Source organism: Trachypithecus francoisi, unplaced genomic scaffold (assembly GCF_009764315.1).
Source record: "Trachypithecus francoisi isolate TF-2019V2 unplaced genomic scaffold, Tfra_2.0 Lachesis_group5, whole genome shotgun sequence".
Lineage (NCBI taxonomy): Eukaryota > Metazoa > Chordata > Mammalia > Primates > Cercopithecidae > Trachypithecus > Trachypithecus francoisi.
The window spans coordinates 61430855-61445875 of NW_022681470.1; the positions used below are offsets into that span (position 1 = coordinate 61430855).

Genomic DNA, 15021 nt, shown 5'->3' on the forward strand with positions numbered 1-15021 from the left:
ATAGTCCTAGCCACTTGGGAGGCTGAGGCAGGAGTTGAGGAGTTGAGCCTAGGAGTTCAAGGTTACAGTGAGCCTGGGCAGCAGAGTGAGACCCTATCATTTAAAAAAAAAAAAAAAAAGGTTAAAATGGTAAATTTTAGTATGTATAGTTTAGCACGATAACAAAAATCTATAAAAAATGAATTTTGATATGACAGTAGGAATTAATCTATGTTAGTGGAACAAAATTTCCCAAATTACATGCAACATCCCTTTTTTTTTTTTAAATAGAGTAAACTAAAAATACTTTTTAGGAATCCATTTTGATGCAGTAAAATGTATAAAAAGGAAAGCAAGGGAAATGAAAACAGTAGGATTCAGGATGATTATTGCAGGAAGGCAGAAAAATGGGATGGGGGATATTATGGTTAAATATAGGTTATCATCAGAGTCGTAGTTTGTGGATGATTATTGCGTTATTCAAAATAATCCAGGCCAGGGTTGATGTCTCATGCCTGTAATCCCAACACTTTCGTTGAGAAAATCACTTGAGACTAGCCTGGGCAACATAGCAAAACTCTGTCTCTACAAAAAAATTAAAAAAAAATTAGCCAGGTATGGTGGCGCATGCCTGTAGTCCCAGATTATCAGGAGACTGAGGTGGGAGGATTGCTTGAGCCCAGGAGGTCAAGGTGGCAGTAAGCTATGTTTGTGCCACTGCACTCCAGCCTGGGTGACAGAACAATACCCTATCTCAAAAAAATTATGAAAATAAAAAGGTAAAAATAAGTAAAATGGGTCATGTGTGGATGAATAATCAGAGTATGTCTTGAATAAAAGAATTATGATTAATTCTGTATACTTGAGATCTAATGCGGAAAAATGCTGCTAAATGGGGATGTTAGTGCTTGTCTGAGTTTGAAATCTTGACTCCAACAACTTACTCATTGGGTGATCTTGGACAAATAACTTCTGTTTCTCCTCCTGATCTGTAAAATAAGGATAATATCTATGTAATAGGGCTATTTTGGTATTAAATGGGTTTTTGTGTGTGCCTGGTACATAGTAGGCTTAATGAGTCTTTACCATTTGTTTCAATTATCTAATGCTGTGGAATAAACCACCCCAAAACTTAGTGAGTCGAAACAGTCATTTTATTTATTTTTCATTCAGTGGGGTGATTGGCTGAGTTGGATAGTTCTGGTGGTCTTGTGGTTTGTCATGCAGCTGTAAGTCAGGTGACAGCTGAGGCTGGAACGTGTGTGGTGCTTTGTTGTGTTTTCTTTCTTTTTTTTAAGGACACCTCGAGACCGTTGAGTAAGTGCTTTGTTGTAGTCAGGTGGCAACTGGGGCTGGAAGATGTGTGTGGAGGTATGGCTAAAAGTCTGGGCTCAGCTGGGCAACTGCATATCCCTCTCCTTTTAGCCTTTTTGTGTAGTCTCTAGTACAGTAGCCAGATTTCAAGCATCTCCGAAAATACAAAGCATAAGCCTGCCAGGCCTGGAATTGTCACATTATCACCTACTGCATTCTGTTTATTAAGTCATAGGGCCAGTTAGGGAACGTGGTTCATTGGGAGCCATTTTTGGAAATTGTCTGCACATTATAATTAATGTTTATCTACCATGTTGCTCTACCATGTATGTAATTGTCAGATTTAGACACTGGGAATGTATGAATTAACAGTTACACAAATTCCTGTCCACTTGTAGCTTATGTTTTACATAATAAATAATCAAAATATATGGTGTTTTGGTTGGTAAAAAGGTTGGTAGGGAAAAATAAAGCAGGGAAGGAGATAGGGAATACAAGCGGTTGGGAGTTGTAGTTTAAAAAATGGGTGTTCATATGAGGCCTTGTTGACAAACTGTCACTTGAGCAGAGACAAAAAGAGGGATAAGAACTAGAGGGCAGGCTGGGAGTGGTGGCCCATGCCTGTAATCCCAGGGTTTACAGCACTTTGGGAGGCTGAAGCAGGAGGATCACTTGAGCCCAGGAATTTGAGACCAGCCTGGGCAACATAGCAAGACCCCGTCTCTACAAAAAATAAATTAGCTGGGCATGGTGGCATGCACCTGTAGTCCCAACTACTTGGGAGGCTGAAGTGGGAGTATTGCTTGAGCCCAAGAGGTTGAAAGGCTGCAGTGAGCTGTGATTGTGCCACTGCATTCCTGCCTGGGTGACACAGTGAGACCCTATCTCACACACAAAAAAAGTGAATGAGGAAGTAGGTGATGAGATCAACAGCCACCCATTAAAAGCCAGCTTTTAAATTTTTTTTTTTTTTTTTTTGAAACAGAATCTTGCTCTGTCACCAGGCTGGTAGTGCAGTGGCACAATCTCGGCTTACTGCAACCTCTGCCTCCCAAGTTCAGGCGATTCTACTGTCTCAACCTCCTGAGTAGCTGGGACTACAAGCATGTGCCACCACACCTGGCTAATTTTTGTATTTTTAGTAGAGACAGGGTTTCACCATTTTGGCCAGAATGGTCTTGATCTCTTGACCTCATGATCCGCCTGCCTCGGCTGGGGAGTACAATCCCAAAGTGCTGGGATTACAGGTGTGAGCCACTATGCCTAGCCCACTTCTAAATTTTAAATTGTGCTTGTTTCCTATTTGACTTCTTATTTTATAGCAGAGTAAGGTAATGGGAGAGGGAGGAATTTATACTTTGTTACAGCTATAAACCTTTTCAGAAGCATGAGGGATCTTGTTATCTTCAGCCAGTGTATTTATTGATTGTTGTCTGTTTTTTTTTTTTTTTTTTTTTTTTGAGATGGAGTTTCACTCTTGTCACCCAGGCTGAAGTGCAGTGGCGTGATCTCAGCTCATTGCAACCTCCACCTCCCAGGTTCAAGCGATTATCCTGCCTCAACAACCTCCCGAGTAGCTGGGATTACAGGCATGTACCACCACGCCCAGCTAATTTTTGTAGCTTTAGTAGAGATGGGCTACATCTCCATGTTGGCCAGGCTGGTCTTGAACTCCTGACCTCAGGTGATCCATCTTCCTCAGCCTCCCAAAGTGCTGGGATTACAGGCATGAGCCAGCGTGCCTGGCTGACAGTCTTACAAAAATTTTTTTTGGCTGGGCGTGGCCAAACATTTTTTTTTTTTTTTTTTCAAGATATGGTCTCCCCCTGTCGCCCAGGCTGGAGTGCAGTGACGCAGTCTTGGCTCACTGCAACCTCCACCTTGCGGGTTCAAACGATTCTCATGCCTCAGCCTCCTTAGTAGTTGGGACTGCAGGCAAGTGCCACGCCCAACTAGTTGTTGTATTTTTAGTAGAGACACGGTTTCGCCCTGTTGCCCAGTCTGGCCTCTGTTATAAATTAATTTTCGATGCTGCAAATGAAATATCACTGAAACATAAATTTAATTTTCTCAGCAAGGCAATTTTACCTCTATAGAAGGGTGCATCTTACAGGTGAAGCAGTGGTGAGAGCACACCTGAACAAGGGAGGGGAGGGGGTTCTTATCTCTGACGCAGGTAGCCCCTACTGCTGTGTCGTTCCCCCGTTGGCTAGGGTTGGACCGCATACTCGAAGCTAATACTGATGGCCTATTTTAAAGAGAGCAGGGGTACGAGCTGGAGTGGCTGGGTCAGTAGTTTGGCGGGAAGGACGATTACAGAACAGGTGACTCAGGATGACTCAGGTCAAGGGTGGTGACCAGGAGTGACTCAGGACGGAGCAGGTGATAGAAGCTGGGAGGGGGTTGTTTACTGAAACTAGGGGCAAGGAGACAAAGAGAACGAGGAAGTTAAACTTTTAAAGTTTTAAATGAAGAACAAAGAACAGGGGGAGCTGAACATAGTGATACATTGGTTTTTTGGAGAGGATCTCAGAACTCATTGTACTTAACAATTTATAGACTAAAACCTTTGAAAAGGAATTTATTATATGCTACATCTCGAACTCCTGACCTCAGGTGATCTGCCCATCTTAGCCTCCCAAAGTGTTAGGAAAACAGGCGTGAGCCACTGCACCTGGCCTATTGATTGTCTTTCTAGGCTCCATTTACCCCTTGCCTGATGTGGCTTGTTAATCATCAATTTTAATAATTGTTGCCTTTTGTTAGAAAAAGGTGTAAATGAAGGTTAACTCAAACAAGTTTATTTAAAAATCTATTTTCCGGCTGGGCATGGTGGCTCACACCTGTTCCTAGCACTTTGGGAGGCCGAGGTGGGCGGATCACGAGGTCAGGAGTTCGAGACCAGCCTGACCAACAGGGTGAAACCCTGTCTCTACTAAAAATACAGTAATGAGGCCGGGCGCGGTGGCTCACGCATGTAATCCCAGCACTTTGGGAGGCCGAGGCAGGCGGGTCACAAGGTCAGGAGATCGAGACCATCCTGGCGAACACGGTGAAACCCCGTCTCCACTAAAAATACAAAAAAATTAGCCAGGCGTGGTAGTGGGCGCCTGTAGTCCCAGCTTCTTGGGAGGTTGAGGCAGGAGAATGGTGTGAACCCAGGAGGTGACGGAGCTTGCAGTGAGCGGAGATCGCGCCACTGCACTCCAGCCTGAGAGACAGCGCAAGACTACGTCTCAAAAAAAAAAAAAAAAAAAAAAAAATACAGTAATGAGCTGGGCCTGGTGGCGTGTGCCTGTAATCCCAGCTACTCAGGAGGCTGAGGCAGGAGAATGCCTTGAACCCAGGAAGCGGAGGTTGCGGTGAGCCGAGATTGCACCATTACGCTTCAGCCTGGGGGACAGCGAGACTCTGTCTCTAAATAAATAAATAAAATAAAAAATCTATCTTCCTTCTCTGTAGCTTTTGTTTTTTTAAGGATAAAAGGTAGGTGAAAGATTTTCATTGAACTTTACTCTGTATTTCAGTTCATGCTACATCTTTTCTTTGATGATATATGTCCATCTTGGTTTAACCTGTTTTGTAGGTTTGTAATTGCTATGTTTTTTTCTGGGGTTGGTACTTTTAAAAGCTGTTTTAACTGCTACTTAAAGTGTTGACTCTTAGTTTTCTGTGATCCTTTGTCAAGACATGTTCCAACATGTTGTAGAGGTTTTCCTAGAAGTCCTGTTGGAATCTTAAAACCTGTGACTTACCTTGGTAAATCCCCAGTCCTGCATCTGGAGAGTGCTCTACCTGATAACCATTGGGGAGATAAATGATTTGACTTTCAAATAAAACAGTTTACTCATTAACATCAGTTGGAGGTTGGAGCATGCCTGTAACTGTTTCTGTTTCAGGCTTCACCTGAGAGAAGCTTGGACAATTCTTACTCTTAATTAAATCTGAACTAGAAAGTGGTCAGAAGATAGGCAGAACCTCAGCGAGGGTATGCAGCATTTGTGTAGGGTGCTCCATTATATGTGTCGCATGTGTCTTACTTCTCCTGGTTGCCTTTGTGTGAATGCTAAATAGGGAATTTTCTACATTAGAATAGATTTTATAAATTTTTTTTTTTCTATTTAGTTTTACCAACAGACTGCAGCTTCTTCCCTGCCAAAATGACATCATTTTCCACCTCTGCCCAGTGTTCAACATCTGACAGTGCTTGCAGGATCTCTCCTGGACAAATCAATCAGGTAAATCATTTTGGATATTCCTAGTTTTTTTTTTTTTTTTTTTTTAAGTTTAACTGTCTCATGACTGTAATCCCAGCACTTTGAGAAGTTGAGGCAGAAAGCTCACTTGAAGCCAGGTGTTTGAGACCAGCCTTGGCAACATAGTGAGACCTGTGTTTCTACAAAACATTTCTGAAAGAAAAAATTAGCTAGGTACAGTGGGTTCTAGCTACTTGGGAGGCTGAGGCCTTTAGTTCTAGCTGCTTGGGAGGCTGAGGCGGGATGATCACTTGAGCCCAGGAGTTTGAAGCTGCAGTGAATTATGATCACAACCACTGCACCCAGGCTGGGCAAGAGAGTGAGACCTTGTCTCTTTTTTTAAAAAAGTAGGGGAGGTGGGGGTTGTGCTGGGTGAGGTGGCTCATGCCTATAATCCCAGCACTTTGGGAGGCGGAGGTAGGCAGGTCTCTTGAGCCCAGGGGTTTGAGACCAGCCAGGGAAACATGGTGAAACCACCTCTCTACAAAAAAAAAACAAAAATTACCCAGGTATGGCGTGCACCTGTAGTCCCAGCTACTCTGGAGGCTGAAGTGGGAGGATCAGTTGAGTCTGGGAGGTTGAGGCTGCAGTGACCTGTGATCATACCACTGTACTCCAGCCAAGGCAACAGAGCAAGACCTTGCCTCAAAAAACAAAAGCGGGGGGAGCTGTTTAAAGAGGTTCTCTTGTTCCATAGTTTCAGAAACCTACTTGAAATGTAAATAGCACATTTATTTTGTGTTTACATCAGGTACGACCAAAACTGCCACTTTTGAAGATTTTGCATGCAGCAGGTGCGCAAGGTGAAATGTTCACTGTTAAAGAGGTAAGCCATCAAATAAAATTATCATTTTTTTTTTTTTTTTTTTTTGAGATGGAGTCTCGCTCTGTTGCCCAGGCTGGAGTTCAGTGGTGCAATCTCGGCTCACTGCAAGCTCCGCCTCCAGGGTTCACGCCGTTCTCCTTCCTCAGCCTCCTGAGTACTGGGATTACAGGCACCTGCCACCACGCCCGGCTAATTTTTTGTATTTTTAGTCGAGACTGGGTTTCACCATGTTAGCCAGGATAGTCTTGATCTCCTGACCTCGTGATCTACCCGCCTCGGCCTCCCAAAGTGCTGGGATTACAAGCATGAGCCACCTCGCCCAGCCAGATTCTCCATTTTAAGAACATTTGAGAAATAGAAGCCGGTGAATATGTAGTTTTTAAATCAGGCCTAAGAAAAGAAGTTCTTCTCCTGAGGTATCAGAGGGGCAACTTTTACTCTGTTTTAAAGACTGTTAAGTTGAACATCATATTTCCTTTCTTTTGAAGTGTGTTATAAGATAAACATAAGATGAACCGTGAATTCATTGATCGTAGAATTAAAATGTAGAGCAAGTAAAGATTAAAAAGACACTGGGCCTGGCACCATGCCTTATGCCTGTAATCCCAGTATTTTGGGAGGCTGAGGTGGATGGATTGCATGAACCCAGGATTTTGAGACCAGCCTGGGCAACATGATGAAACCCCGTCTCAAAAAAAAGAAAATACAAAAATTGGGCGGGCGTGGTGGTCTGCTTGTTTAGTCCCAGCAGCTACTTGGGAGACTGAGGTGGGAGGATCGCTTGAACCCGGAAGGTAAAGGTTGCAGTGAGGTTCCAGCTTGGTTGATAGAATGAGAGACCCTGTCTCAAAAAAAAAAAAAGACACTGTCTGATTTACAGGCTATATTTCGAGGCGGGAATTAAATGAAGTAGTTTTCATTATAAATGTATCAGATATGGTGGCTCATGCCTGTAATCCCAGCACTTTGCAAGGCCGAGGTGGGCGGATCACCTGAGGTCAGGAGTTCGAGACCAGCTGACCAACATGGAGAAACCCCGTCTCTACTAAAAATATAAAACTAGCCGGGCATGGTTGTAATCCCAGCTACTCGGGAGGCTGAAGCAGGAGAATTGCTTGAACCTGGGAGGCGGAGGTTGTGGTGTGCCGAGATGGCGCCATTGAATTCCATCCTGGGCAACAGGAGCGAAACGCTGTCTCAAAAAAAAAAAAAAGTGTCAGACACTCTTCTGAGCACTGTGAGTTATTTTAAACACTTATGCATTTAGGTAACTTATTTAGCTTCTGAAGTTTTTTAAAAAACAAATTGTATTCTTCAAGTGGAAAAGACTCAGTATTAAGATGTTAGTCTATTGGAACTGCTTTCATTTGGTGGGGTAGATATCTAACCCTTCCTAAAGAGAAGAAACAAAATTATCAAGCTTTTTTTTTTTTTTAACCTTAAAACCTTCACACCTATCAACACTGCCAGACTCCAGAACCATTACACCTCTTAAGGCGACAAATCTGGTGGCATATCTGATTTTTTAGAATACCTATATTACTTTTATGATTTTAAATTAAGCTTATCGTTTTGGAGTATATCTCTGAAAATTTTGACACATAAAACCTTTTTTTCCCCCAAACTTATTAAAGTCTGGATTTTTTTTTTTTAGTTTTATGCTTTTATTGAAGCTTACAATTTCACTGAACTTTTTGCCCGAAATGAAAAAAATGCAAATTTGGCCGGGCGCGGTGGCTCAAGCCTGTAATCCCAGCACTTTGGGAGGCCGAGATGGGCGGATCACGAGGTCACGAGATCGAAACCATCCTGGCTAACACGGTGAAACCCCGTCTCTACTAAAAATACAAAAAACTCGCCGGGCGAGGTGGCGGGCGCCTGTAGTCCCAGCTACTCGGGAGGCTGAGGCAGGAGAATGGCGTGAACCCGGGAGGCGGAGCTTGCAGTGAGCTGAGATCCGGCCACTGCACTCCAGCCTGGGGGCAGAGCGAGACTCTGTCTCAAAAAAAAAAAGAAAAAAATGCAAATTTAAAAAAGTTTTGGCAGGGAGAGGTGACCACTGTCCCCTGGAGATCGAAGCCAAGCAGAGCATGGCAGGCAAGTGAGGGGTCCCAGCTGTGGAGGCAGCTGCCTGGCCAGAGAGGCCTAGGGAGCAGATTTGTCTGAGCAGGGCCAGCCCCAGGCAGCTAGAAGTTAACACCCAAGGATTTATGGGTGTGGTGGAATCCAAGCCACTGGTCCCATGGGCAGATCTCTCTCATGCTTGGTCAGATTCCACTTTGGAGAAAATGGGTTCATGTGACAGGATGGCCTGGTGAGGGAACACAGGTGCTAATGGTAACAGGCCGATGAACACTCACCACTGGCATCAGGGTGGAGCTCAGCTGACTGGACACTAACTCCATTACAAGGACCAGAATCTCCTGCTCCTAGTGCCAGGCTGTGCCTCTCAACTGCTCATGGCCATCAGGACATTCAGCTTTCATCCTGTCCTCCATCAGGCCCCTACCTGTGTGGCCTCAGTCCTGGTTCTCACTCTTTGGTGGCTATGATAAAGGACTCTCAATCCTCTTTTGGTACAGTGTTGCATCGAGCAAGGGAGATGTTCTTCTAAGAGGGACAGGGAAAGAAGAGAGAGAGGTCCATGTACTTCTCTCACTCTAGGAAGCCAGGAAAGGTCCCTGGTGTACTCCATTCTCCACAGATGGGTTGAGTCATAGCGTCCGAGAAGCTGTCATGGTGACGATGTCCTTGAAGCTGAGCCAAATGTTGCCTTGTACAGCTGTGTCCTTCTCCCGGAAGGCCTCTGTCAGCACCTGCAGCTGGGTGCACACCTGGATGAAGCGATAAAGCTGCCTGACAGGATTGGCAGAGCGTGGGCAGTAGCCAGAGACCAGTAGCTGGGTAAACTGTGGGCTCAGGTTGTAGCACATTTGGGAGACAGCTTGCTGCAGCTCTGTGTAGCTAATGGAGCCTGAGTGGTCCCTGTCATAACTACTGGAAGAGTTGCTTCCACTGCTGGATGAATTTCCATGGGGCTGAGAAGCCGTAGACATTGATGTGACCTGATTAGGCCTTGTCAAGCATGTTTATCATCATGAGGCAGGTCTCATCATTGAACAAGGATCAGTTGCGGTTGACCACAGCCTGCTTCACCTCCTTCATGGAGATAAAGCCACTGTGATCAGAGTCCACCAACTGGAACCAGGAGTAGGCCTCATCCATATTGGGAAGGGAGCCACCCTGTCCATAAGGCCTGGGCTGCTGGGCACTGTAGGAATTTGGAGGTGGCTGACCATAGGGGCCCCTGGAGCTGCACCGTCATATGGTCCTCCTGGAGTTCCAGAGGGGAACATCCCAAGATTGAAGTGTCCATAGGGCCCTCTACCAGCTGGTAGTCCTTAAGGCCCTCCAGGGGCAGGACCCCCATAACCACCACCAGGGGGTAGCGCGCTGCCATACTGCTGTCCACTATTGAGGGGTTCAGGGTAGTAGCTACCCGGAGGGGTTCCTGGCACTTGTCCTGCATCTCCAGGGCAGCCCTGCCCATACAGATAGCTGGCCATGGTGATTCTAACATTCACACGCAGGCAAGGGGTAAAGTCTGGATTTTTTTTTTTTTTTTTTTTTTTTTTTTTTTTTTTTTTGAGGCGGAGTCTCGCTCTGTCGCCCGGACTGGAGTGCAGTGGCCGGATCTCAGCTCACTGCAAGCTCCGTCTCCCAGGTTTATGCCATTCTCCTGCCTCAGCCTCCTGAGTAGCTGGGACTACAGGCGCCCGCCACCTCGCCCGGCTAGTTTTTGTATTTTTAGTAGAGACGGGGTTTCACCGTGTTAGCCAGGATGGTCTCGATCTCCTGACCTCGTGATCCGCCCGTCTCGGCCTCCCAAAGTGCTGGGATTACAGGCTTGAGCCACCGCGCCCGGCCCTGGATTTTTATATCATTATAGTGGTTATGATGAATTATGCCATCTCCTTCATTTAGCATGACAGAGTTTGCCTGAGTTTACACAATGAGCTTTGTGTTATGAACCTTGACTCTATTTCATAAAGGGAATTTCCTGATTTTTATTATTTATTTTTTTTGAGCCAGGGTCTTACTGTATCACCCAGGCTGGAGTGCAGTGGTGGTATCTCAGCTCACTGCAACCTCCGCTTCCCAGGTTCAAGTGATCCTACCGCCTCAGCCTTCCTAGTAGCTGGGACTACAGGCATGCCTCACTACACCTGGCTAAGTTTTGTATTTTTTGTAGAGACAGGGTTTTGCCATGTTGCCCAGGCTGGTATCAAACTGCTGGGTTCAAGCAATTTGCCCGCCTTGGCCTCCCAAAGTGCTGGGATTACAGGTGTGAACCATTTCATCCAGCCAACTAAATTTTTATTTGATAAACACTTGGATTTTATGTTTTGTTCACTTACAGTGCTGATGACTCTTATTAAACATTGTACTTCATTTGCCAAAAAAACTATTACGTGAACACACATCAAAAGCCTAAAGTCGTTATTTATGTACCCTGGACTGGGAAAATATTTTTATAATCCAGGCAAATTACTTCTAGTAATAGACTTCTTTATTTGGACGTCTGAGAAAATTTTTAAGAGGATACTAGGTAAATTCACTGCTTTTTCTCATTGTCAGATCAGTTCATTTCTGTGCTTAAAAGTCTTGGTCTGTTAATTGTCAGAAAGACAGTGAGTAGGTGGAGCTAGTAGTTGGGAGTGGCTTTCCTGTTGTAGGACCCCTTACACAAACATTGACAGTCTTGTAAATATGTTCTTTCTTTCTCTAGCAAACTAACTTACCTTACCTCCTCTAATGAATTTGTGTTTTTGGCAGCAGCTGGACAGATCACAACATGATATTTTATTCCGCGCAGGTCATGCACTATTTAGGTCAGTACATAATGGTGAAGCAGCTTTATGATCAGCAGGAGCAGCATATGGTATATTGTGGTGGAGATCTTTTGGGAGAACTTCTGGGACGTCAGAGCTTCTCTGTGAAAGACCCAAGGTAAACAGAGTGAGGGTTTGCGTATCTTTTTGGGTGCTTTTACCTAGCCACTTAATTTCTATGGGTTACTAATATTTATTGCTTTATTCAACAAATATGTAAGGGCCTACATATGTTAGGTAGCCTATGAGGCACTGAGAATACGGTAATGAGCAACACACAGTCTGATTTCTTGGAGTATAGAGTAGTGAGTCAGTAGATGCTCTTGCCCATCTTAGTCAAATAATCACACTAATTCATAGTAAACCTACACTATGGTAAGTGCTACAGAAAAGAGATACATGAAGCAGGGAGTGGGTGGGATTTAGAGTGTTAGAGGTCAAGAAAATGTTCTTTTGAACAAGTGAAATTTGAGCCAAAAGCTGAACGATAATTAGGAAGTTGATCAGAGGGGGTTAGTTGAAAGAGAGTTTGAGGTTGATTGAACACCATGTGTAAAGGCCTGGGTAGGAGGAAGCTTGATGTTACTAGGTTAGAATTTTGTGAAGTAATTGTTGGAGAGAGAGGAGGAGTGAGCAGATGAGAGAGATGTAGAATTGCTGGGCAGTTAGGGGTTGATGATGAGCCTAGTCAGAATCACAATAGGGCTAACCTGACCTGTAACTTTTCTCCAGCTGCATGGGGTGTAAGTTATTAGCTTATACAGTCAAAAGCTAATTAGTAATTTAGAAGCTCTCTTTCTCTGTATTTTTGATGACTGCTGCTTCTGAGCTCATTCTGTCTTACACTAAGACTTCCCTTAGCTGGATGCGGTGGCTCACACCTGTAATTCCAGCACTTTGGGAGGCCAAGGTGGGTGGATCGCCTGAGGTCAGGAGTTTGAGACCAGCCTGGCCAACATAGTGAAACCCCGTCTCTTACTAAAAATACAAAAAATTAGCTGGGCTTGGTGGTGGGCTCCTGTAATCCTAGCTAGTAGGGAGGCTGAAGCAGGAGAATCACTTGAATCTGGGAGGCAGAGATTGCAGTGAGCTGAGATCGTGCCATTGCACTCCAGCCTGGGCAATAGGAGCAAAACTCCATCTCCAAAACAAACAAACAAACAAAACTCCCCTCCACCCCCACTCTGCAATTAAAATGTGAAACTTAATTCCTGGAAGGAAGGAATAGTTTCCAAAAGAGATTTCCCCACTTGGATTACTGTTAGCTAATGAAATAAAATGTAAATTAATCAGTTTTTTAATGGGGGCAGAGTAACTCGGAGGCCTGGGCATTAACATCTTAATATTTAAGTAATTAAAAACTGTTCTGGGAAAAAGATTCTGCCTCTATGCCTTACAGAGTGAGTTGAGAGATAACATCAGAAATACGTTTAATATTTAACAGCAAACCACTGATATCTTCATAGTGACATTTGGGGTTGTTAATTTTTTATCTTCTCTCTTTAACAGCCCTCTCTATGATATGCTAAGAAAGAATCTTGTCACTTTAGCCACTGCTACTACAGGTATGTCACATCATATTTCTTCAGTCTGTATCACAGCTTTGATACAGGGGGCAAATGATGGGAAAGCAAAGAAGATGAAGGTGGAAATAGAATGCTATCTTTGGCATGACTGGGAGAAATACATACTACCTGTCACACAGAATGTTATGTTATTAACTTTTCATTGAAAAATCAAACAGAGTAGAAGGATTCCCACTTTCTAGACGTACTGTTAACATTTTATTTTGTCATATTGCTTCATCTAGACACTTTTTTTTTTTTTTTTTTTTTTTTTTGAGACGGAGTCTGGCTCTGTCGCCCAGGCTGGAGTGCAGTGGCCGGATCTCAGCTCACTGCAAACTGCGCCTCCCAGGTTCACGCCATTCTCCTGCCTCCGCCTCCCAAGTAGCTGGGACTACAGGCGCCCGCCTCGTCGCCCGGCTAGTTTTTTGTATTCTTTAGTAGAGACGGGGTTTCACCGTATTAGCCAGGATGGTCTCGATCTCCTGACCTTGTGATCCGCCCGTCTCGGCCTCCCAAAGTGCTGGGATTACAGGCTTGAGCCACCGTGCCCGGCCACTTTTTTTTTTTTTTAACGAAGAAGTATTTTATTATTTTGCTGCAAAGCTGTTGCTTCACCATATAAAAATAGCACCAGCAAATGCAGTGTATTGCAAAATCAAGATAGTGGTGTGTCATCTGACACTGTACAAGCAACAAAAACCCCTTCACTCCCAGTTATTTCCAATGGAAAGATCATTAAGTATTTCATCCCAAATCCAGGTATGGATATATGCAAGTTACAATATTATATAAGGCTTAAGAATAACAACGTTATCTTTGAATTATGTAATTTTTAAAACTAGTTTTTACCATGGATAATTTAATGAATTCTGAACACTAGAGCCCAGTCTAAAATCTATAATCATTAGAAAGTTAAAGGGCATTTTCCTTCATTAGCAGCGTTAACAGTAGTTTTTTTCTTCTCCATCGGTAATGCTAAAAGTTGCTATTCTAAGTCTTCTATCCACCACTAATTTAAGACAATCTGCTGGGTTGCGGTATTTCATACTAGTTTATTTAGGGGTTCCATTTTCACTCCTCAATAGATTTGATGTATTTCTCATATGCTTCTTCACTCATAAGTTCATCTATCTCTGAAGGGTTACTCAGTGTCATCTTGATCAGCCAACCATCTTCATAACAAGATTTGTTTATAAGTCCTGGATTTTCTGCAAGAGCTTCATTAATTTCAGTTACTTTTCCTGATAAAGGAGAATAGAGTTCACTAGCAGCTTTCACACTTTCCAAAGCACCAAACTCATCTTGTTTGTTCAATTTTGTCCCAACTTCAGGTAGACTACAGTAAACAACATCTCCCAATGCTTCCTGTGCAAAATTGCTGATTCCCACTGTTCCAATACCATTTTCTGTTGTTATCCATTCATGTTTCTCTGTGAATTTACGCACCGAAAGCAGAGCGGGTCGCGTGCGCAGTGTCCGGACGGCGCCCGCCCCCAACTGCCAGGACCTCAGCGGGCAGGGCACGGCGGGGAACGGGACCGCGCGCAGGGTGCAGAGCAGGTCCCGCACGCTCCGCACCACTCGCAGCACCATGTTCGCAGGGACGGGGGTCGCAGCGCTACGCCTCAGCCACCCGCGCCGGGAGGCGGGGTTAGACACATTTTTAAAAATCTCTAGCAGATAAGGACTTTTTTTTTCAAACATTGAATATCATTATTACACAAAACACATTTAACATATAATTCTATAATCCTATTTCGTAGCTAGTTTATGTATCATTTCCCCCAGTTATCTCAAAAATACCTTGTATTTTTGTCTTACTTGAATTAAGATCCAAAGTCCACACATTGCCTTTAGTTAATATGTCTCATAAGTGTCTTTAATCTACAAAACTTAACTTTCCTTTTGTTTTCATGTCATTTACTTGTTGAAGAAATGGGTCATTTGTTCTGTAGAATTTCCCACGTTCTAGAGTTGGCAGATTGTATCCTTGTGATTTTGTTTAATGTGTTTCTTTACCCCCGTCTATTTTTGGTAAACTGGTAATGCTTGAATAAATTCAAGTTTAAATTTTTTGCCAAGAAAGCTTTATAGGTGGTGCTTTCTACTTCTGTTTAATCACATCGGAGTTATGTAAGGTCTGCCTGTCTCTCTTTTAGTCAGTCATGTTAACAATCTGTGGGCTC

At 43.8% G+C, this 15021-nt stretch overlaps 2 protein-coding genes and 1 pseudogene across 6 annotated transcripts in view; 1 reads left to right on the forward strand and 2 right to left on the reverse strand.

Annotated features, from left to right (window-relative positions):
- MDM4 (MDM4 regulator of p53) overlaps positions 1–15021 on the forward strand; it is a 39467-nt gene that overhangs the window by 6237 nt on the left and 18209 nt on the right. For all 4 annotated transcript variants that reach the window (XR_004434274.1, XR_004434273.1, XM_033199446.1 and 1 more), the window contains exons 2-5: positions 5419–5531; positions 6301–6375; positions 11252–11385; positions 12777–12832. Coding sequence is in view for 2 of the 4 variants with exons in the window: in XM_033199446.1 (XP_033055337.1) it covers positions 5454–5531; positions 6301–6375; positions 11252–11385; positions 12777–12832 (343 nt within the window). In the remaining 2 variants the exon portion in view is untranslated. The remainder of the gene's footprint in view (positions 1–5418; positions 5532–6300; positions 6376–11251; positions 11386–12776; positions 12833–15021) is intronic.
- On the reverse strand, positions 8392–9941 carry LOC117076209 (annotated as a pseudogene). Its single transcript, XR_004434275.1, has one exon. The product of XR_004434275.1 is annotated as a peflin-like (transcript).
- On the reverse strand, positions 13404–14465 carry LOC117076210 (glycine cleavage system H protein, mitochondrial-like). The gene has a single exon (XM_033199448.1). The coding sequence runs from the start codon at positions 14426–14428 to the stop codon at positions 13907–13909; it is 522 nt and encodes a 173-aa protein (XP_033055339.1). The 5' UTR covers positions 14429–14465; the 3' UTR covers positions 13404–13906.

Excerpts from the sequence above, each read along its gene's own strand:
- LOC117076210 (XM_033199448.1), bottom strand. The coding sequence starts at position 14,428 with ATGGTGCTGCGAGTGGTGCGGAGCGTGCGGGACCTGCTCTGCACCCTG.